The sequence below is a fragment of the Sarcophilus harrisii genome, chromosome 4, assembly GCF_902635505.1.
Source record: "Sarcophilus harrisii chromosome 4, mSarHar1.11, whole genome shotgun sequence".
Taxonomy (NCBI): Eukaryota; Metazoa; Chordata; class Mammalia; order Dasyuromorphia; family Dasyuridae; genus Sarcophilus; species Sarcophilus harrisii.
In genome coordinates, this window is record NC_045429.1 from 455,521,738 (window position 1) to 455,541,422 (window position 19,685).

The following is a 19,685-nucleotide window of genomic DNA, read 5'->3' on the forward strand; positions in this document are numbered from 1 at the left end:
ACCCCCAACTTAGGAAATCCAGGCCTGGGAACAACAAGACTTCAGGGACTCCTCACAGTATGGTAGTATGGCCGGGTGTCATGGCTTTCTCCCCCACTCCAGACCCGTCCTGGGTGAGGACCAAACTGGAGACTGCTATGGACAATGTCTCAGACGGAATTCCCACACTGGGAGGCCTCAGTTCAGTTACTGGGAGCATCGCAGAGGGTGAGGGCGGGAGGAGGGGGCTCTGCCGTGGCTCCAGGGGGCATCAGTGACAGCTGGGCTGCCAGCCCCCCAGCCAAGAAGCCTTGAGCTGATGGAGGGCAGCGCCGGCTATCCAGCATTCCCTGCACTTCTGCAGATTCCCTCGAGGCACAGTGCCGCCCCCTCCCAGACAAGGCTGTCTTCATCCTCCCCCTCCCCTTCTCCCCCAAGCAGGGCGGGCACCTCTCTACCACTGGCCGCTGGTCAGCCCTGTCTCCAGCAACGCTGCCCTTTGCCAGCAGAGGGCTCCAGAGACAGCCACTCTCCCAGACTGGCAAACTCACCACACCAAAGTCAGTTCTTCCGGTGCCCAGACAGTCCCCAGGTGGGCAGCCGGCCTTCACGGCCTTGCCCCTCCCCCTCCCAGAAGAGGGCCGTCCCTTGGGTGATGGGCATCCTGGTACCCGCGCCCTGGCTCAGGTGGGAGAGGAGCTGGCAGACCAGCCGATTCCTTTGGTGCCCTCAGCCAGAGCAGGCACACACCCTCCTGTGCCAGCCTTTGGGGAGGAAGGAGCCCAGAGGCAGCCCATTCCACCCCACCTCCAGTCCCACCCCAGCGACGGGGCAGCCCCTCCTTCAAAATCAAACATAGGACGGGAAGGGGCACCTACCCTCCCTCAGCCACAAGAGGAATCCCGGCCCGCCGGCCCCCCTGGGATTTAGGGGAGCAAGGGGCCCTCGTCTGCTCTCGGACCAGCAGGCGGGTCCTTCTGCCCTCCCGATCAATCTACTTGGCCCCAGGGCCAGCCAAGGGGGCCCGGGGGGAGTTTGCTGCCCGAGGCTGGAGACACCCTCAGGTGTACGCTTCCAACCTGGCGGGGATACCTGGGAGAACTCCAGGAAACTGGAAGAAGGCGTCTGCCAGGGCTGGGCCCTACTGCCAGGGCTCCTACTGTGGAGGTTCCTACTGCTGGGGCTGAGCCCCTACTGTGGGGGGCTTGGGGCCATTTTGTCGAGAGAAAACTGGGGACCTGTGGCTCAGGCAGCCCAGGACACGCGGGGCCAGGCCCACAGCGAGCACCTAAAAAGTGTTTGGTCACAGCCTGACCCGGCCCTGGGGCGCTTGGCTGCAAGGTCCCAACAGGAAGAAACAACGTCCAAGACGGGCGACCGTTCTCTGTGGCACAAGGGGCCGGCAGCCTGCCCCCGACTCCTCACGAGAACCACGGCGCCATTTTGTTTGCCTTCATGGGAAACCACATAGCCTGCGTCCCTACACTGGGGAGTAGCATGGACAGACCACTGTCACTCTGGGGGGGTACGGGTCAGGGGGCACAGCCACAGAACACGCCCCCTTATTCTGGCCCAGCGATCCTGGGCAGACCGGGGCAGTTCTCTGTCAAATGTCTTCTTCCTAAGCGGGTCCTGCAGGATCGCAGACAAACACGGCAGCAGAACCTCTCCACGGCTCCCCTTTGTCAAGTCTGCATCGGCTTCTCCTGGCAAAGGGGCAGCTCACCCGCCCTCTGAGCTCATCCTGTTGACGGCTGCGTTAATGCGAGAGGGGAGGAGGATCCCCGCCTTCCTCCTTCCCTACCCCGAGGCCCCCAAATTATCAGCTCTCTGGGTGCAGGGACCACGTGATGTACAAAGTGCCCCTGCAGCAGGGTGTTGCTGGCACTTGCCCGACAGACGGACGGAAGAGCCAGTAACCGCAGCCGTCTCTCAGGACCCGAAGCGCTGGCCGGGAAACGTGGGATCAGAATTCCTGAAAGCGCGCTTTGAGATGGCGACCCAGGCCCAGCCCCGCCCGCGGCGGCGCAGCTGCCCTGACCTTGGGCCACATTCGGGGACTTTGGGGACTGGATCCCAGGACATAAATCTTCCTAAATCTATGGGCGCAAACTCGACTATGTCTCCACAACTGATTTTCACTTCCACATGGAAAGTGGCTCGGGGTGTTGGACCAGAATCCCCTTGTGCCTTTTCTTACGCATGTGGGATTCCCACTGAGCTGGGGGAAGGACCGGGAAAACGGCGCCATTACAGCGGACGGAAATGGGAATTTGTCCCTTTAAATAGTCACAATCCACCCGACCCCCCCATTCCACAAGATTACGTGAGCCGCCAAGCCAGCATTCATCATGGAGGCCCATTCGTGCACGTGACTGCCTTTGCACTCACACACACACACACACACACACACAGCAAAGTGGCAGCTTACCTTTGTTGCTCTGCCCACTCTCCTTCTGTGGAAAAAGTTCAGGAAAACATCCCTTAGGGTGAGGGGTCCCAGCTCTAGGGAGAGAAGAGCCTTCCCAGGGGGGCCAGGCCTCTCTCTCCTCTGACAGAAGCGGGTACTGAGACCCTGGGAGGTGCAGGGAAGCTGAGAAGTAGAAGAGCTGGACTTGACCCCCAGGCCTCTGACCCCTCCAAGCGGAGAGCTCCCTCCCTCCCCAGCACAATTGTGGGGGTCAGCGGGCACGCTCCCCCAAGGGGGTCATCTATGACTGAAAGCCAGCCGCCACACGCTCATTAGCCCATCAAAGTCTACTCTGTATTGTACAAGAGTTCTCTTGGGATTCCCATGTGAACTTTACGGTTTCAGGGCCCCCCGACCGCCCAAGGAGCAAGGGGTTCCCTTGGCTGCTGGCTGACTGATGCCACTGGAGGAAAAGCCCCACAGGGCGTGTCTGGACCAAAAAGAACGAGCAGCTGCCCCGAACTCGTTCATTGGCCAGGGTGGGCTCGCAACTGTGCTCCAAACTATCCGAGCAGCTGAGGGGTTGGCTGACAGCTGTTTCCTAGCCATAATATCAATCCCCCGGGATAATTATTAAAGGAGAATATTTCTGCCACTCAGAGCCCTTGGAGGTCCAACTCTGAAGAATCCTGGGAAGGCAGCAGAGGGATACAATCAAGTCACGATAATGTGACGTACAATGGGGTTTACCAACAACCCTTTACCTACCCCAACCTCCTGGGGTTGGCAGGGGCTGTTTTATTACGTTTGGGGAAACTGAGGCTTGGCCACAGGCCCAGTGAGGGTCTGAGCTGAGGTTAGATCCAGGCCTGATTCCAGATCTGTTCTGCCGGCCCCCATGGCCTAAAAGAGCTGCACACAGAATGCCTCTTCTGAATCAGGCCTTGGCTTTTTGGTAGGGAAAGGAGGCAACAACACGGGGACACAGAAAGGACCCGAATCCCGGGAAGGAAGCCGGAGCCAAATAGATTTTCATTCATTTTTTCCTCTCAGGGGAATGGAATTTCTGGGAGTTTGAGTATTTCTTCTGGAGGATAAATATAAATTATTTCAATACTAAGTTTTTATATTTATCCACCAGAAGAAATCCCCAAAGATTTCTTTCTGTTAAGATTAAGGCAGGCTCTGCTCTATCTGGATTTAAAGTGCAAAATTTCACATTTGGATCAAAAAAAGTTTTAGATTAAAAATTTAAGCGAGTTTGGGCCAAACCTCTGGCCCAACGTTTGCTGCTTTGTCAACTGGCTCATTCCCACAGAAGGCCAACGTTTCGCTCCCCCTTCCAGAAAGGAGACGCGCTGGCGCAGCCCGGGGCTTAGGCGCAGTATAGGAAAGCGCGGCCATCTCCGGGCTTTGCGTCCATGTCGGAAGGATACATAGAGAGTGAAGAGCCTGGGCGTGTTACTGGCTTTGAGAGTCGACGACAGGAACGTTTCCAGCTTCATCTTTAACTCCGGAGCCCAGGAATCCTAGAAGGCAAACAGAGGAATGGCCGGCTGAGGAGCCGTTCACCAAATATGTCCAGCGGCGTCCAGCCACCACGCCACCCGGGCTCGAGGGCCCCAACCTGCGGCCAGCAAGTGCGAGCCACTTGGCCACGGACGGCTTTCGGGGTCTGGCTCATTCATCTTTACAGACCTATAAATACTCATGTGGGGATAAATGAGCACAGCGGCTTCATAAACAGAGAGAAGAATCCCGGCGCACCATCTGAATGGCTCATGTGATTTAAAACCGTGGACAGCAAGCATCTTGCTGGGCGGAAACGCCCAGGGTGTCGGAGGAGACCTGGCCCAGATACCATCACCAAAGCAGAGAAAAAGGAAAAGGAAACGTGTGGGCAACTGAGTCATGATGAAGAGACTGCTCCGGGCCCTGGTGGCACAAAGTGCTAAGCGGCTGCCATCAGCATCAGTTTGATGCAGGTGCCTGGTGGAAGTCTTCACAGAGATGGGCATCTCCATCCTACTGGGGAGGGCCTCAGAGCCCTAAATCTGGGTCCTCCCGACTCAGTCTTGCTAATTCACACTTTCCCTTCCAAGCCCTTTCTAGCCAATGAGCACCTGCCACCAAATGCCATCTCTCTCCCATTCCCACCTGCCCACAGATGGCCCGCTGTCTGGGGATCGGACATGGCCCCTGGGAGAGGGAAGCTCTCATCAGCGCAGGGGACCCAGAGCCCGCCTCACAGCCCAGAGCTATGGTGTCACAGGACAGCACCAGAATCTGGGTCTCCTTGCCTCCATCCACAGCACCAGCTGCCTTGTCATTGGCCCAGACTGGGCGGTGATCTCCACAAAGGCAAGGAATCCTTCTACCCATCCTTCCTTCATCTGGTCATTCAACAACTGCACGGACGGAACCAACTGGGCCCAGAACACTCAACTGGGCAAGGAGAGGGAGAGATTGGCTGTCCACCCCCCTACCCCCCACTTCCCCCCAGAGAATTCTAGGCTACTGATTAGTAGTACTCAGAGCCAAAAGGACCAGCAGCAATCACTGGGTCTGAAAACACTGGCCCTTTTCTGGGTTACGGATGCTTCGGGCAGGAAATCTATAGCGCACTTCTCAGAACCGTGGTTTCAAGTGCATAAAATCAAATGCTAAAAGATTACAAAAGCCAGGTATACTGAACCAATTATTAAAATGTTCTAAGTTCAGAAGCCTGATTACTTAACAGATGAGTGAACCAAGAATCCAAGAGGTTAAGGGATGGAGCTTAGCTGCCACTTCCCCCACCAAGCATCCCAACCCTCCAACTCGGCTCATCTGAGTCCCATTCAATATGGCGGCAGGATGTGTGAACTTTGGTTCTCTCCAAGATACAAATGGGCAACTGGGAGTCGCTCTACTTTTTGGTAAAAACAAACAGCAGCAACTTTCTGACATGAGGGGATAGAATGCTCATTTATAAGCCTGTGCTCCCCGATCCATTTTCTCAGGGTCTTTTGTTGTGGCTGTTGTTTTATTTCATAAGAAAAAGTTTCCCGGAACTGAAGTGCTGCGAAAACTTACAACTCACACCTCTCAGACTGGTCAATACGACAAATACAGAAAACAATCAATGTTAAAGGGGATTTGTGGGAAAGTGGAATACCAATGAACCGAAGCAGCCATTCTGGAGAGCTACTGGAACTACGCCCAAAGGGCTACAAACTTGTGCATGCCCTTTGATCCAGCAATACTACTCCTAGGTCATTTTCTCAGGGTTTTTAATGTTGATGATGATGTTGTTTTGCTCCACAGGAAAAGGTTTCTAGAATTGGACTGTTATGTTGTGTTACCTACCACAAACAGCATAAAAACCCCGCCAGGGGCTGAGAGGACCCAACAGATGGGACAACTAACCAGAGCCTTGTTTAATTCTGTCTATTATAATACTCTGCCGAGAGCACAGATTTAGCCAGTTTGTTTCCTTGGCAAAGAGAATGCCGTGGCAGTCAAGGGCAATGTCAATGTAAACCTCTGTGGATAAAGAACGCAAAAGATCATGAGCAACATCACCTCATAAAACAGCGGAGGTTAAACAATGAAGTTTGTAGAAAACTTGGAAGAACCCAATCAAGGGAAGACAACACAGGGACCTTTTGGGATGACGCGGGAGCTGGTGACGGACTGTCATTTCTGTCACTAGTGACAGCAGAGTCACCACCCTTAGGCCCTGAAATCCTAGTGCCCACTTGCCCTGCAAGGAAGGTGGGGAGACTTGGAAAGGGAGGAAGGAGATCCTTGAATCCAGAGGAAGCCAGTGCTGTGGGAAACAGTCTGGCAAGTACTGATGCTCAGGGTATTCAACAGGAGAACAGCAAAGGCTTGGAAAAATCTTAGACTCAATTGCCAAAAAAAAAAAAGGAGCCAAGAGAATATCAAAAACTAGTCCTTATCATCTACAAAAGCTCTATGAAAACCGCCATGTTGAGGAGACAACAAGGAAACAGGCGGGCTACTTCTACTGGAGACCAGCCACGGAGAACACCTTTTTACAGTTGTACAAAGGAGATAAGATCCCAGTGTGTTTGTTGTTTGCTGACAATAAAAAATTTTGGTGGGTAGAACAAGGTGTCAAAGAGAAAGGTCAAGTCCAGAGGGACGAGGCAGTCCCTATATACAGGAAAATCTTCCTGATGTTCCCCTCTGAGCATGGCAGTGTGTGGACTATGTGACCCCAAAGACAAAGCAGTCCCTCGAACGTGGGGTCCAGAATCAGGAAAAAACAACCGAGCAGAGAACGCTTCTTGTCCAGATCACGGTAGCTGGATGGACAGCACATGTCGGTCCGTTAGAATAGAGTTCTTAGAGACATGTGAATGCACAATGGACTCGGCTTGGGAACGACCAGGAGAACAAGAAGGAGCTGCTTTGTCTTTAGCGACATGCAGACAGCATTTTATTATGATCCCAAGCTCCATCCTCGAACCACCAACTGTTGAATGACTCAGTTCTTCTCAGCAATAAAGTGATCCAACACAATCCCAAAGGACTCAATGAAAAATAGCTATACACGTCCAGAGAAAAACCGATGGAGTCTAAATGCAGACTGAATCATACGATTTTCACTTTGGGTATTTTTTCGTGTTTTATTTTTCTTTTGGTATGCTTCTTCCTTCATAACATAATCAATATGGAAATATGACTTACAATGAATGCATAAATATAACCTATATCATTGCTTATCTTTGGGGAGGGAATAGAGAAGGAGAAAGAAAATTTGGAACTCAAAATTAAAAAAAAAACTGAAAGTTAACTGGGTCTGTATCCTAAAGAAATCATAAAAGAGGGAAAAAGACCCACATGTGCATAAATGTTTGTGGCAGAGGCAAGGAGTTGGGCAATGGCTGAATAAGTTATGGTGTATGAACGTAAAGGAATATTATTGTTCTCTAAGAAATGATGAGCAGGCTGATTTCAGAAAAGCCTGGAAAGACTTACAGGAACTGATGCTGAGTGAAGCAAGCAGAACCAAGAGAACACCGTACATGGTATTAACAAGATTACGTGAGGATCAACTGGGATGGACAATGTGGTGATTCAGGCCAATTCTAATAGACTTGAGAGGCAAAGAGCCATTCGCATTCAGAGAGAGAACTTTGGAGTCTAACTATGGATTGAAGCAGAGCATTTTCACTTTTTGTTTCTTTCTTTCTCAAGGTTTTTTCCTTTTTGGTCTGGTTTTTCTTGCACACCATGACAAATATAGAAATAGGTTTAAGAGATTGCACATATTTAACCTATCACCTGCTGTTTGGGGAACAGGGGAGGGAAGGGAGGGAGAAAAATTTGGGCACAAAATCTTACAAAAACGAATGTTGAAAACTATCTTTACATATTTGAAAAATAAAATAACTATTGAAAAATTAAAAAAAACTGAAAGTTAAACATTCTCTTCACATGTAATTGGAGGAACATATAAAATATTTTTTTAAAAGAAGCAGATGCCAAGAAAACTATAATAGAATAACATCAATGACTCCAAAAGACAGTAAGAACCATTTTCCATTAGAACAAAATTAAAAGATTGGAAAAATAAAACATTAAGGCATCTGACATAAAAAACAAATGATCTGAAAAACAGAGCAAAGAAATGAAAAAACTAAAGAATCACGGAACTCTCTGAAAATCATGATAAAAAAACTGGGACGTTACATTTCAAAAAATCAGAAATGAAAACTGTCCAAATCTATTAGGACCAGAGGGTAAAGTGAAGACAAAATACAACAAAGCTTTCTGAAAGCAAGGTTCAGAGGTCCCACATTAAAGCAAAACACTACAAACCTTCAGAGAAGAGGAGTTCAAGTACCAAGGAGTTAGAGTCAGGATCATCACATAAGTCCTAGCAGCTTCTACCATTCGTGAGAGGAGATCTTGGAATATATTATTCCAAAAGACAAAAAGGGATATGGGCTTACAATCAAGAGTGATATATTCTACAAACCTGAGCATAACCCTAGGGGGAGAAAATGGATCTTTGGAAATAATGAACTCCAAGCATTTTGGATGAAAAGAACAGGGCTAAATAAGAAATGGAGAGTAGAAACACAGCAGGACACCTCAGAGTATCTTCTAGACAAGTGGGAAATGGCTGAACATAATGCAGCATATAAATGAAATGGATTATTAGTGTGCTAAAAGAAATGGAAAAAAAAAAGATGAATTCAGAGAGTTCTAGATAGCATTAATTGACAGAGAGTAAAGTGAATGGAACCAGAACAAAACAATTTTATACAAAAGCAACATCATTGAAAGAAGACTAACTTTTATCAAACTGTGCATACCCTTTGATCCAGCAGTGTTACTACTGGGATTATATCCCAAAGAGATTATAAAGAAGGGAAAGGGACCTGTATGTGCACGAATGTTTGTGGCAGCCCTTTTTGTAGTGGCTAGAAACTGGAAACTGAATGGATGTCCATCAGTTGGAGAATGGCTGAATAAATTGTGGTATATGAAAATTATGGAATATTACTGTTCTGTAAGAAATGACCAACAGGATGATTTCAGAAAGGCCTGGAGAGACTTACACAAACTGATGCTAAGTGAAATGAGCAGGACGAGGAGATCATTATATACTTCAACAACAATACTAGATGATGACCAGTCCTGATGGATCAGGCCATCCTCAGCAACGAGATCAACCAAATCATTTCTAATGGAGCAGTAATGAACTGAACTAGCTATACCCAGAAAAGAACTCTGGGAGATGACTAAAACCATTACATTGAATTCCCAGTCCCTATATTTATGCACACCTGCATCTTTGATTTCCTTCACAAGCTAATTGTACAATAATTCAGAGTCTGATTCTTTTTGTACAGCAAAATAATGTTGTGGTCATGTATACTTATTGTGTATCTAAGTTATATTTTAATATATTTAACATCTACTGGTCATCCTGCCATTTAGGGGAGGGGGTGGGGGGGGTAAGAGGTGAAAAATTGGAACAAGAGGTTTGGCAATTGTTAATGCTGTAAAGTTACCCATGTATATATATCCTGTAAATTAAAGGCTATTAAATAAAAAAAAAAAAAAAAAAAAAAAAAAAGACTAACTTTGAAAAACTTAAGAACTCTGATCAATATGATGACCCATCATGTCTCCAAAGGACCTGGGATGAAGGATATTTCCTATCTCCTGACAAAGAGGGAATAAACAAGAGGTACAGAAACATATATTTGGATAATGGCTACACTGTGGATTCATTTTGCTTGACTCTGTTTATTTCTCTGGAGAACGGGGTTGGAGAAAAGGAGCATTTATAAAGAGGGACACTGAAGCAGTTTTTTCATATGCACAGAAAGGAAGGTCAGAAGGAAGCACAGGAAAAGGATATTATTCAAAATAACCCTTATCAAAAGGGAAACTTTTTATTATATCCTTTTTAAAAAGTAGTGCAAAATGTGATTTTGATTATATACTTTTTAAAAAAGGGATGCAAAAAGTAACTTTTTTACTATATACTAAAGTGGCAGAAAATGTAAATTTAAATTCATGGTTTCCTATAGAATTCTTTTTTGTTTTCTGCTGTGTTTATGAAAATGTTTTCTCTTTTTGGTGTTTAAGTTCAGAGTAAAATGATAATTTTTTAAATTGAGAGGCTGCTTCCAAGAGACCCCAGGATGAAGAACTTCCCTTTGGGGGGGGGGGAGTGTCAGATAAATCATGCTACACATAATAAAGCTATAAACCCACTCCAAAGAAATATTCACATGAACTTATCACAGGAAAACAGTATGAAGTAGAGCAGGAGGCACTGAAGAAATCCAATGCAAAGCCACAGACAGTTTTACTAAAAAAATGAAAAGCTCTGTGACCTGCAGCCCACAATTCTGCCTCATTAGGTTGTGCTATCTTCCCTGTCATAAATGCATTAGCCTTATTCCTAATAAACACATTAATGGTGTTTCTTCCATTGACCAGCTCCTCTAACAGATCCACCGGGTCCTCCTCCCTGAATCCTTATGAAATCTTACATTTTCCCACCTCCAACCTAACGGCGTTCAGGGTCAAGCTGCAATGGAAGGCAAAGGATGACTCTTACCTGGAAGAGTTCCTTAAAGGAAGGATGCACTGTGGGGTTAGGAACGAAGGGAAGGGCATAGAATGGAAGAAACTCTGTGGTCTGGCTCAGAGCTGCTCCTTTGGTCTCCAGGTAGGCTTTGAAGTAAGAAATCCTGTCTTCAAACTCCACTTTGTCCTACGGAACAAGAGGAGAAGCTCGTCTCTGGGTCGCCGCAAGATGCGCTCGCTTGGTGGCTCAGTTCTAGCCTCTCGGCTGTCTAAAAGTCGAAGGCAGTGGGGCCTTCTTTTGGGGGCGGTGCATGAGGCTGTGTATTTGTGTTGGTTTTAGAGAGACAGAGATAGACAGAAAGAGATGGAGGGAGGGAGACAGAGAGACACAGACAGAAAGAGATGGAGGGAGGGAGGCAGAGAGCAAGAGGAAGGTAAGTGTGAGCATGTGTGTAAGATGTGTGAATGCAAGTATGAGCTACATGCGTGGGGAGGGTGGGGGGGGGGTTGACAACCAAGCAAACTAACAGATTCTCTTGGATCAATTACATCGTTCCCCAACTTCCAGACCTTGCCCCCAGTGCAATGCTGGGGGGGCCCGACTTTGGCGTAAACATTTTGGAGAATAATATGCATGATTAAAAACAGGCCTTTTGATCCTGAAGCTCTAGCACTAAAATTCTATCCCTCCCCAAATCATAAAATAATACCCAGAAGTACCCAATGTATTCATAATGACAATGGCACAAATTTGAAAATAACTGTTTTCCAACAGTTGGAGGACAACTTAATAAACCACAGGACACTGATATAATCCAATATAATTTTTGTGGTCCAGGCCTGGGATGTCAACTGCATGGAGAAAATCCCTTTTTCAAGTGTAGACCAAACCTCCACACCTCATTGAGAGCCTTAGTGAACTACCTGGAGCCCAGTGACTCCCAATCACACAGCCAGGGAGCCTTCAAGGCAGGACCTAAACTCGGGTCTTCTGGCTCAGGACCAGAGCCCGTTCTAAAACCTCACAATGCCATAAAAATGCCCAAGGGACGCCCACACAGTGAGATGGAAAGCCACAGCTGAGGGGGGCAGCTATACTGAGCCCAGCTCAAAAGTGAAGGCATGCTGGGCTGGCCCAGAGGCCCGGCTGCAGCTCCTGCTTCTCGGGGCTTTGGCTCTCGGCCTTGCCGAGAGCATTTTGTTCCTTGGCTATTTATCGGACGCTTAGTCAGTGGTTACAAACACTCGGGTGATTCCATGAGTGTGTAATTTTTACATGCTTTCCATTCCAGCCCCTCTGGGAAGCCGTGCGGGAAGCGGCCTTTCCCTCAAGGAAATTAAACTAAACTTAGGGTTGGGTGGCCTTCTCCCACTTCAGGGGCCGGGCCCCCCACTGGTGTCCAGCCCTCATCCCTAACTGCCTCCCTCCCATGGTCCGGCCACCCCCAAGTGCCCTCCTTTCACAAAGCTCTGGGTTCAACAGCTTTATTCTGTTCTCTCTCTTCCTGAAGGCAGCCCCGGGGGGGTGGGGGAGTAGGGAGGGAGATAGCCAATGTGGCAGGAGGGCCCGTATTCAAGTCTTGCTTGGACTCAGCTGACTGTGTAACTGGCCAGTCTGCACTACTTCTGGGGGACTCGCTAGGACTTCGGGGACCATAGGCAGCAAGGGAGAGCACGGCCTCGTCTGGGAAACCCCAGCGGTCACCATCACCCGGCTGCACGTGAAGCGGCTCTATCTCAGACTGGAGGCTCCCTGAGGGAAGGTGCTTCAAGGAGGCACTTTTGTGCTACGGCACCATCTGAGCAAAATGAGCCATTTAACGAATCCTTTTTGATAATGAAGGTTCCAGGTCCAGAAAGGCCTGCTAGGGAGCCTCGAAGCACGCTGCCGTAGGCAGCCCCTGAATCCCCTTCCAGGCTCTCGCCCATCCTGTCCCCAGAGCCCAGTTGACCCCGGGGGAGCCAAGGTGGGACCTGGCAGGCTGATGTCCTAGAGCTTGAGGGACCCCAGGGGCACCCACAGACGGACAGACAACCCTGGCCTCTCCTCTCACTGAGCCCCAAGCAAGGAAGGGTCCCCCTCCCCATCCCTTGGCTCCCCTCAAACCCAGCCACAATTCTGACCTCCTCAGGCTCCTTCCCTGACCTCCTCAATGCCAGGCCTTCCTTGTTTGGACCAATCATCTTTATGGAGTGTCCCCACTTAGCTGGGAGCTTCCTGAGGATGTTGCCTTTTCCCTTCCTTGCATCCCAGCACTTAGCACAGCGCCTGACACACAGTAGGTGCTTCATAAATGCTTGCTGTCTCCCCGGCCTGGCCCTCTAAAGACTTCCTGGCCTGAATCTCTGCCCCTACCTGTGACCCTTCCTGGCCTTTTGCAGTGACACAAAGTGCCCAGAGTCCCACAGTCAGGGTTTGTTTGGCAAAGACAAGGTGAGACTTGGACACAAGGCCGTCCAGTCAACACCAAGTCTGGTCATGGCCAGACCTGCGATGGGCCCAAAGCCTCCTCTCTGCTCCCCACCCGGCCCAGACTCCAGCTGCCTAACAAAGGCAAAGGAGGCAGGGAGAGCCCCACTAGACAGGGGCCCCTCCCCCCCACCGTTCCTGCTCTAGAGGCCGGTTAATTCTGCCGATCCTAAGCCTCTCTTGGAAGGATCTGGTGAATTAATTCTTTCTCACACACTTTTTACAAGAGGAATAACTGAAGACAACATTCATTGTAGAAATCACGGGGGCTGCTTAGAATCCATTCACGTCAGAAAACAACCCTCCCAAGCAAACCCAAGGCCTGGAGAGCCATCCCTCCCTCCCCCACGAGAGCTTCAACACCTGCCCCCAAACCTACAGGCTTCCCGGAGGTGCACTTCAGGGGGAAGATGGCGAAGTGGATGTGGAGGTAGAACTCCAGCTTCTGGGCAAGAGTGTCTCCTTCGCGCACGGAGCTGGGGATGTGCTCCTCCCACAGGCCAAAGAAGACCTTCTGGTCCCCATTATCAAACGCAGTGAGGAGATCTTTCTGTGGGGGAGGAGACAAATCCATTTGGAAAACCCCGGCTCAAAATGCCCACTGCCAATCCATGCCAGAGGAGGCCCCCATACCCCGGGGCTGTGCCAGAAGGACACGTCCTCCACGCTCTGGGGCACCACGAGTGCGAGTCCCCCCTCTTCCAGCCAGGATGTGGCCCCTGGTCTACAGCCCCAGCGTGGAGCTGGGCCCCCATCTCGGCTGGGACGGTGCGGGGACGACAGACGGGGAATGGCCGGCGGCCTCTGGCCCAGGCTTTGACAGCCTCCAGCCTGTGCCCTGAGGAGGTGTCAGAGGGCAGGACAGGCAAGAACCAAGGGCAAATTAGGCTGCCTTGGCAATCTCCTATGGTTCGAGAACCGTGGGAAATGGCAGAGCCCCCGGCCGTCCCCGCTGACCCTTCTCTCTCCTGGTAGGAGGGCCGGCTCCTCACCTCACTCACAAAGGGGACCCCAAACATAAGCAGGAGTCCCGAGGAAGTTGGCCAGAGACCTGGGGAAAGAGAGGAGGGGAGGCCCAGGAGGCCGAGCCTCCTGCCAAGCCTGGCGGGAGTTCCGGGGGCTGTACCTGGATGATCAGCGTTTTCGAGTCCCTCAGAGCGCTGGCCGGGGTTTTGCACAGTGGCTTCCCTTTACTTCTGCACTCCTTTATAAATGTCTTCACCGTGTCTTCAAACTGAGCAAAGTCTAAATACTGTCAAAAAGAAAGGACAAGGCTCCAGTGTCTGCCACGGCAGAGGGGGGCTGAGAGCGGACCAAGCTGGAGGGAGGCCCAGAGGCCGGAGAAGGTGCCTGGGTGGCCCCGGCTCACAGGTAGCGTCTCTCAGGCCCGCCGGCCGAGCCCGGCCGCCCCCAGCTGCCTCACACCTGTCTCCTCCAGTGGATGGAAGCTTTTGGATGGAGCAGCCCAGGAGGCACCTTCCTGTCTGGGTCATGGAGTGCCTGCCCTCACCCACTCTGGTCTCCCTTCCCCCTTGGTCCCCAACTGTACAATGAAAGGATCAGACTGGCCCCTGGCCCTCCTGGCTCTGGACCCGGGAGCCCAGGACCCCCTGGTCCTTCTCAGCGTCCAGGGAGGGGTCCAGGCTCGCCACCTTTCCAGCTCTAGTGCCACGAGGGAAGTGCGCAGAAGTGAGGGCCTGCTTCAGTTTTTCCATCTCTATTTTGGTCACTTAGAAATGTATTCTTAACTTCCCTCCCACGGCACCAAGAGCCTCAGTCCTGAGATGTTCTGCCCATGGGATTATGGGAGGTTTGCCTCTGATCTGAGGACAGGCCAAACCTGTCATTTCATTGGCAAAGAGCACTCCCAGCATGGAAACTCCCTCCACGGATGCAGACAAACAACCTGCAGTAACTTCAGAGGCTGAGACGGAGGCCCCAGGGGATCCTGGGAGGCCAAGAGACTTGGCCAGGGATGGAGAGTCAGCCAGGGTGTGTCAGAGGAGTGAACCCAGGCCTTCCTGACTCCAAAGCCAGCCTTCTATCCATGACCCTGGCCTATAGCTCAGAAATTCTAAAATAAAGTCAGTTATTGGTTTCTATCTTAAAGGATTCAACTAATTTTATAATTTATAAATTTATATATAATAATAAAAAATATAGATTTACAATTAAAATTATAATTTATAATTTGTAAAGACCTTTCAGGGTTTTTCCAAAATTCTATAATTTGAGGAACAGATCCCTGGCTTCCTTCTGGCCCAGCCCCTGCCCCACCTCCTGACCTCCCCATCATCCCCACCTCCTTCCCGAACTTTGGAAAGGGCCTGATTTCTATTCAAGCTTAATAAGCTCCTAAAGCATGCAGTTAGGAAAGTAGAATACACCGATAAACGGATGGATACCTCTTTCACCAATCCAAGCAACTCAGCTTCTGAAGCCAGGATATCTCCCATTTTGAACACTCACAGATGCTCTCATAACAGAAATACCTAGATGACAAAAAATACATTGCAAATCACTTCATTTTAGCCACCCACGAAGCTCTAAAAGCTGCTTGTAATGAAAATGAGTCTTCTCTCCCTTCCCTCCCATGAGGTTAATGTCTAACCACCCCAGGGTCACCATGCCCAGTTATTCCAGCTCACAGATACTAAACATAACCTGTGCAGAGTCAAAAGCCTTCCTTCTCTGTTACTTTAAGAAAGCCATTGTTCCTGTCTGAGCCTCAGTTTCCCCAATGGAAAAATGGTTGAACTTCACGCCCTCCAAGTTCTTTTTCAAATCTAAGAATTTTGTGTCTATGAGTCTGCAGGCACATGTCACTTCTTGCTGGGGCGACTTTGTTTAAATTGTTTCTGTTTTCGTCCTGCCTGATTTAGGGATCAGCACCATGTCTGTGCCATAAAAGGAATTTGGTAGGACTCCTTCGTTCCCTATTTTTTCAAATACTTTATAAAGCATTGGCGCTAATTGTTCTTTAAATGTTTGGCAGAATTCAGATGTAAATCCCTCTGGTCCTGGGGATTTTTTCTCAGGGGGCTGATTAATAACTAGTTCTATTTCTTTTTCTAAAATGGGACTATTTAAGTAATTTATTTCCTCTTCTGTTAATCTGGGCAATCTCTATGTATTCCTCCATTTCACTTCGGTTATCAAATTTATTGGCATAAAGTTGGGCAAAGTAACTCCTAATTATTGCTCTAATTTCCTCTTCATTTCATTTTTGAGACTAACAATACGATTTTCCTCTTTCCTTTTTCTAAACAAATTATCTAATGGTATATCTATTTTGGTGACTTTTTCATAAAACCAACTCTTAGTTTTATTTATTCAATAGTTTTTTTTTTTTGCTTTCAATTTTATTGTTTAAACTGTTCCAAAGAAAAATGAAATTGAATCCATTTTTCCCCTACAAAAAACATGTTATTATTACTTGAAGGGGTGGAGAACTTCGGTTTTTTCCCCCATAGCACAGATTTTAAAGCCCCATTTTATTTTGTTGTTTTTTTTTTTTCAGATCAATTTTGGAAAAAGGAGTTTCAATTCAACCGACTTTCACGGGCAGGGCCTACTACTCCAGAGTAATCATAGATCACAGATTTTACTGGAAGCCACAAAATTCAGCCCTTCCCTAAAGTCTGGGAGGCCCATCTCCCCAAGTTCAAATCCAGCCTCAGATTGTGTGACCCGGCTAAATATCCCTTCGCCCCACGTGCCTCAGTTTCCTCATCCGTAAAAGGACAAACCATCCCCGTGTTGCTGCCAAGAAAACCGCAAGTGGGGGCATGAAGACTTGGTCATGAATGAACAACAAGAACCTCCTAATCACAGGTTTGGGCTCTTTCCCACCTGATTATTTTGAGATGAGGAGGAAGGGGAGCTGGGAGGAGGCTGAGGTCGGGATCCCTTCTGCAACGAGATGAGGAATGAACTCCTGACACGGATGCACCCACCCGAAAGCGAAAAGGAGAATGCTGGGAGAAAGCCTCCCACGGAGAGGGGAGAGAACAAGGAGCCACCGAAGGAAATCTTGGAACAAATGCTTGGACACGGGTGGGGGACAAGGGCAAAGAGGGACACAGGGAGGGGAAAACGGGACCAAGAGACGGCAGCGGGACCGAGGGGCAGAGCCCTGCTGGGGGTCGCCCAGGCGGCGCGGGCACATCTGCCTCTGGCATCCCCGGGTGGCCCTGCCTCGTGGCCCCCTCCGGGGTACCCCTCCTCTCCCCTCCCCTGGCCCTTCCCCAGAGCTCCCCGAGAGGAAGGGGGATTCACTCTACGGCCACCACCCGGCTGGGACCCCCCCCCCAACAAGGAGCCCCTGCCCTCTCCTGGGAAAGGCCCCGTGTCCGGCTGCCCCCACCTTCCTCCTGCCCGGGCCCCTTTCCCTTGGACGGTCACGGGGATCCCAGGCCGCTTTTCTAGGGCACTGGGGGCGTCCGGCGTCCGAAGCCCTCACCCTTTCCACCCTCGGGGCCTCCCTGGATCCCTGCATGGGGACACCGGGCCCTGGGCAGCCCCCACCCGCGGGGGGCCGCAGGGATCAGGGCCTGCCCAGCGGCGGCCTGGAGGGGATGCGGGGACGGAGGCGGACCAAGCTGGGCAGACGGCCCCCTCCCCCCCAGCCCCTCCCCCCTCCCGGGCACCATCCCACGGAGCGGCACAAAGGCAGCACCTACCGGGCCTGGCGCCGGCCCAGGACAAAAAGACAAAAATGAAGCAGTCCCTGCACCTGAGGACGGAAGAGCGCCAGTGAGGAGGGGGCAGGGGCCGGGACCCCCACCCTCTTCTCAAAACCGGGCTTTAAATGAGTGAGGGAAAGGTCAACTTCGCCTGGGGACAAGCACAGACCAAGAGCTTCTGAGGCCGGGCCCCCCCCCCCCCCGGCAAAGACCCCGGGCCTAAGAGGATGCCCCCTCCTCTGATGGGGGAGGGGCCCCAGGGAGGACAGAGGTCCTAGAGGAGAAGATGGAATTCAGGGAGGGGAGAGGCGGGACCCGGGGAGAGGCGGGGCTGAGAAGATGGGCACAAGGGGGGCGGGGGCAGGACCTAGGAGCCAGGGACGGGCCCGGGGAGAGGCGGGACCCGGGGAGAGGCGGGGCTGAGAAGATGGGCACAAGGGGGGCGGGGGCAGGGACCTAGGAGCCAGGGACGGGTCCCCGGGGAGAGGCGGGGCTGAGAAGATGGGCACAAGGGGGGCGGGGGCAGGGACCTAGGAGCCAGGGACGGGTCCCCGGGGAGAGGCGGGGCTGAGAAGATGGGCACAAGGGGGGCGGGGGCAGGGACCTAGGAGCCAGGGACGGGTCCCCGGGGAGAGGCGGGGCTGAGAAGATGGGCACAAGGGGGGCGGGGGCAGGGACCTAGGAGCCAGGGACGGGTCCCCGGGGAGAGGCGGGGCTGAGAAGATGGGCACAAGGGGGGCGGGGGCAGGGACCTAGGAGCCAGGGACGGGTCCCCGGGGAGAGGCGGGGCTGAGAAGATGGGCACAAGGGGGGCGGGGCAGGGACCTAGGAAAGGGTCCGGGGAGAGGCGGGACCCGGGGAGAGGCGGGGCTGAGAAGATGGGCACAAGGGGGGCGGGGGCAGGGACCTAGGAGCCAGGGACGGGTCCCCGGGGAGAGGCGGGGCTGAGAAGATGGGCACAAGGGGGGGGGGCAGGGACGGAGCCGGGACGGGTCCCGGGGAGGGCGGGGCTGAGAAGATGGGCCAAGGGGGGCGGGGGCAGGGACCTAGGAGCCAGGGACGGGTCCCCGGGGAGAGGCGGGGCTGAGAAGATGGGCACAAGGGGGGCGGGGGCAGGGACCTAGGAGCCAGGGACGGGTCCCCGGGGAGAGGCGGGGCTGAGAAGATGGGCACAAGGGGGGCGGGGGCAGGGACCTAGGAGCCAGGGACGGGTCCCCGGGGAGAGGCGGGGCTGAGAAGATGGGCACAAGGGGGGCGGGGGCAGGGACCTAGGAGCCAGGGACGGGTCCCCGGGGAGAGGCGGGGCTGAGAAGATGGGCACAAGGGGGGCGGGGACCCCGGGAGGGGACGCCGGGCAGAATTCGGGGAGAGGGGGTGGGGGGAGGAGTTCGGGAGGGGGCGTGGCCTCCTCCGGAGCACCCCGCCGGGTCTCTCAGAGCCACGAGGAGGCACCCACGCGGCGGCCCGAGCCTGTCCCCGGAGGCCGCAGCGGCGGAGCGGAACCCCGGATGATGTGGGGAGGCCGCTTACCTGGCCCGCAGGGGTCGGGAACGCGCTGGGAACGCCGGGACGCCGGGAGCCGCGGATCACGGGGCGCTCCGAGCCGGCCAGGCCGCTCTGCCGTCACCCGGGCAACTGTGACTGCGGCCAATCCTGAGCGGCGTCGGGGTCACGTGGGGGCGGGGCCTCTGACGAGGGGCGGAGCGGGCTACCCCAGCCTAAAAAGGGACGTTAGGAACCCCGTTCCCGCCCACCGCTTCAGGCCCCGCCCACCGCTTCAGGCCCCGCCCCCGGCTGCGCCAGCCCCGCCTCCGAGGTGGGATTGCCTCATGCCCCGAGTGAGCTGGGCCCAGACGCCTGCGGCTGGTTTGTGGGTGGGCGCCTGCGTCCGGCGGCGGCCTGTGTGTGCCCGCGGGGCCGGGGGGCCGGGCCCTTTTGAAAAATACGTGTAATTGGCATCTCTTGTTCAGGGGCGCCCTGCCCTTAAAGGCTGCTGGGGGTTGTCACGTGGGCGGGCCCGGGGCCTGTCTGTAAGCCAGGCTGACGTCAGTGTCCGAGGCGGCGCGTCTGGGCCCGT

General features: G+C 52.3%; 1 protein-coding gene across 1 annotated transcript in view; it reads right to left on the reverse strand.

The window, feature by feature from the left end:
* ARMC9 (armadillo repeat containing 9) overlaps positions 1-19,335 on the reverse strand; it is a 72,034-nt gene extending 52,699 nt beyond the window's left edge. Inside the window, exons 1-9 of the mRNA XM_031968768.1 lie at positions 19,139-19,335; positions 17,606-17,658; positions 16,776-16,835; positions 15,329-15,415; positions 14,050-14,175; positions 13,303-13,473; positions 10,485-10,640; positions 3,826-3,918; positions 2,411-2,435 (exon numbers count right to left, since the gene is read on the reverse strand). Coding sequence (XP_031824628.1) covers positions 2,411-2,435; positions 3,826-3,918; positions 10,485-10,640; positions 13,303-13,473; positions 14,050-14,175; positions 15,329-15,379 — 622 coding nt within the window. The 5' untranslated portion in view covers positions 15,380-15,415; positions 16,776-16,835; positions 17,606-17,658; positions 19,139-19,335. The remainder of the gene's footprint in view (positions 1-2,410; positions 2,436-3,825; positions 3,919-10,484; positions 10,641-13,302; positions 13,474-14,049; positions 14,176-15,328; positions 15,416-16,775; positions 16,836-17,605; positions 17,659-19,138) is intronic.
* Positions 19,336-19,685: the final 350 nt, after the last annotated feature.